General features: G+C 32.2%; 1 protein-coding gene across 1 annotated transcript in view; it reads left to right on the plus strand.

Annotated features, from left to right (window-relative positions):
* The first annotated feature begins 2,069 nt into the window (after positions 1 to 2,069).
* The window catches only part of LOC108690500 (regulating synaptic membrane exocytosis protein 1), a 124,697-nt gene continuing 122,515 nt past the window's right edge, over positions 2,070 to 4,251 (plus strand). Inside the window, exon 1 of the mRNA XM_018197814.1 lies at positions 2,070 to 2,105. Coding sequence (XP_018053303.1) covers positions 2,070 to 2,105 — 36 coding nt within the window. The remainder of the gene's footprint in view (positions 2,106 to 4,251) is intronic.

Genomic DNA, 4,251 nt, shown 5'->3' on the forward strand with positions numbered 1-4,251 from the left:
AAATATTTATATTTTTTTTATTTAAAAAAAACTTCATATTTTTATCGTACATCGCTACAGGGAGAGATATTACGACTATCATGGATGGGATATACGATTCATAAAAAATTTACAAATAATGTTTATAAATAAGATGTAAAATGTCACGGTATTTATAAAATGTGTTTATAAAATTTTTATTAGGGAATACAAACGATAAATATATGTAGAATAGAATTGAGTATTATGAACTTTAAGAAAATTTTGATATTTCTTGCATTGAAGATTAAAAAAAATCTTGTTCCTCTCCCTATTTGATAGATTTGTTGATGTTTTATGTATTTTGACACACACACACACACACACACACACACACACACACACACACACACACACACTGTATGTGTGCATTTGATTATTTCAATACAAATGTTGAAATGATGAAGGATGCTTTTCTATTATCCTTTCAGAGATCATATTAACTCCTAGGTAACATAATAGGACATCTGTATTGATACATACAATATGAGCATAATAATGGGTAATATGAATTGAACAAAAAAAATACAAGAGTTAAGGTATTTTGCTTTGCTTCATCTTTTTATCCTTCTATATTAATGTATCATCGTATATTACCAAATAATTACTGAGTCTTTTACAGTTATCATTTCACGTAGGTTGTAATATATAATTGCGCTTCTTATTTCATTGACAAATCAATTCAATTCACAATAATTTTATTAATATATTAATTATAAGAAATAGAAATCACAACACAATACTAATGTAATTAGAAAGTCATATAATAGAGTTGCATATAAATTACTCTCAAATTATCCCCAAATTACCCTTCGTTCTATTTTTTTCTGACTTCTGCAGAGTAAATCCTCACGTGGCGTAAATATTGAATTTACCTTAATAAGATTGACATTATTAAAACAAAGTTATTAAAAATGATAATTATATTATCGCTATTTCAGTCAAATAACGTAATGTTATTAAACATTGGGAAAGGGAGGATGGTACTTAGAAACTAAATTATTAACATAACAATTTTCAGATACCTAAAATATCGATTTTTCGTTAGGAAAGTAAGATTAATCATTTCACAACATATACGCGCTCTCAGAAACTGATTTCTCGTATGCGACGAAACAAAGCCAGATATTAATTTACGTGCGCAAATATTTGTTTGCGTCTAAACTTTCTAACGAGGTTACGTTCAACCAAACATTTCTCTCAAAGCTAGCCTGCGAGAGGACTGTTTACGAACTACAAAGTGGTATATGACGCGGGAACTTTGAAAATCTCAATACTGTCTGTAAAGCAGAAATCCATTTACTCTGCGCTTGAAATGAATCAGAAATATTTTCATTTGGGCGTGATAGAGTGCTCAAATAATTCAGACCAAAAGTGGTTCAAGTCATTTATCAAATTCATTTGAAGCATAAAATCATAAGTCGTATGAATGAACGTTATAAATGATGGGCTCACTTTTGTAAACCCTTCAATATAATTAACTCTTCAATATAATTAACTTATAACTACTAATACACTAGTAGTTATAATATTTATATACAATTTTTTTAAATACGCAATCTTAAAAATATTTTCTAAAAATGTTGAAGTATATGTAAGATTCACTTAATAATTTTCATTAAAGTAATGAAAATTAATAAAGATTAATGATAAAAATTAACTCGACACGAAACGATTGACAGGAATGACTCATCATAAATATAGTAAAGAATCAAAAGAGACAAAAAAGTCATGTATATTAAATATATTAATATTTCGTTTTCAGAATCGCTGATATCGGAGCCACTCATGTCATTCTGAAGATGAGTAATGACGGGCACAGGAGATGCTTTCGCAGCAGAAGAGCGAGCCGCACGGCTCCATGTTACGCCAATTAAGATTCCGCAGTTCTAAAGAGATCACAAAATTGTGGTGAAGTCAGCGATCGCGTAGCAGACACGGACCTTTATGCCGGTACTCAGCATTAGGAAGTGACAAAAGGCGCAACTGGGATTTAGGAATCCTCTGTTTCCTTCATTGAAATTAGGCGAGATCGGAACAGAGTCGTCAGAATGTTGCGCAACAACGTAATGTCCTTCATGAAGAAGGTAAGCGCTTCGCTTCATGTACACGAAATTTTGAAATTGTTATTTATTATAAAACGATACCCAATTATTGGGCAATATAAGGTTATTCAAATAAAATTATTTATTATGCTGCTTATTCCAATAATTTATCATTATTTCTACTTTCTGAAATCTTTGGATTGAAATCTAATTCTAAAGAATGAAATTTCATTCCTAAAAATTGACTATCAGCTTCTCTTTTTCAACGCTGACACAGTTGTCACTCTTTGTCACTCTTTAGAATTAGATTTCACTCCAAGATTTTAAAGAGTAGGTAAATACAATTTTAATAATCAAAAGTGATGAGAACTGACTTTTTAACATGATATATACACAATATGTACTTATATAATATTAAAAATAATGCTAACCATGATGCTATTAAATTTGCAATGAAACTGAAACTATAGAACATTACTTGTCACAGATTGGATCTTATAGAATAGTTTCATTCGATACACACTGATTTCGTTCGTCTCGATTGGAATGCGAACGAAATCATTTTCGAACGAGTATTTTTAGACGTAATGAAATGTAAAACCATGCAGATATGAATTATACGCTAAAATGTCCATAATTACATCATGGAAGCCGAGCCGCGGAAGCTGTTCAGCGATCCGCTGTATGAATCGAATTAAGATAGAAAACCCTAGTAATCGATAGATCGTGCCCGGAGTACGCATTCAGTTATTTAATGATCGGTTTTATCCTCATGGATACTCCGGGAAACATCGAATATTCAATAGACGGCATCGATCCCTTCGAAATACGGAGCATTTGGAATGGACGATTCCAATACCATCAGATCTAACCTGCGCCTAAGACCTAGGATCGTGTGCGATTAGATACACAGGTACAGGAGGATCACGCTTAAGATCAATGTCAACGCAGAGCTTTTATTCGTGCAAATCGGTCGTTATCTCACAAAAGTCACTTTAGAATTGTAAATTTTCCTTTAACACGATATTTCCATTCTCTTTATCAATGGAAACTGTTCATTTAGCATTAATTGTGCTACGTAATTTAAGCACTCAATAACTAAATACCACAAGCTCGCATTTTAATGTCATAATGTTATAATATACGTCGTCGCAACGATATATATGATTAAAATTGAATATTAAAATCTGCCAATATTGGAAATTAATATTGTTATACTGTCATAATCGCAAATGTCACAATATCTAACTTGACGTTAAAATGATATGAGATACTCCTATATTTATTCTGATTGTGTGTGTGTGTGTGTGTGTGTGTGTGTGTGTGTGTGTGTGTGTGTGTGTGTGTGTGTGCACGCGCATGTGTGTCCGTATGTGTGACTGTCTGTATTTTTTAATAATTACAAGATTGAAAAATAGGGAGAAAAATACAGAAAAGAAAAACATTTTTTCTTATTTCCATCGTTCGGATAAATCGTTGCAATTAATTTAATTCACTTTTTGTATTCTGGGTATTTGTTACAAAACGAATTAATTCATGTTGGGAATTAAAAGCTGGAAATTCAGTTATAGTTAGAATAATAACGTCATGACGGACTCGCTATTAAAGGACAAGCAGTTCGCACTCACAGCACATGTACTCATGACACAAGGATTACATCCTTGATCTTCTCGTGTATAAACTTAATCGTGCATAGTCAGCGTTTCTTTACGTGTACATTCCGCTTTTCTCTGTAGAAAATCTCTTTACGCCACGTCCGCGCCTTTTCCAAAGGTGACTCGGTATGGCCCAACCGAGAGGAAAGCTTTTGCGTGTGGCGTTCCTTCCAACCGATGGAAATGTTTGTACCGTCGGTTCTTTCTTTGCCTTCTGTATTCTCAGCTTCACAATCGCTATGGAATTTTTATATATTATCTCCGGTGTTTCTTCTCACTTTTACATTTCTATTTACATTAATAAGAATACTTAGAAAATACTTTGATCCTTATAATCCTTTAATTTTAGTTACTAACTGCTTTAATGATGTTAAAAAGAATATTAAAAAGAATTACGTTACATTTTAGTTTCTTCTTTTATTTAAACATTTGATACATATTTGATAACAAAGTTAATTTTTCTCATCTGTTTCGTTTTTATGTTTCTTCTGCCTGTCTGTTTCAATCTCTCTCCCTCCCCCCCCCCCCCCCCC

Source organism: Atta colombica, unplaced genomic scaffold (assembly GCF_001594045.1).
Source record: "Atta colombica isolate Treedump-2 unplaced genomic scaffold, Acol1.0 scaffold33, whole genome shotgun sequence".
NCBI classification, from domain to species: domain Eukaryota; kingdom Metazoa; phylum Arthropoda; class Insecta; order Hymenoptera; family Formicidae; genus Atta; species Atta colombica.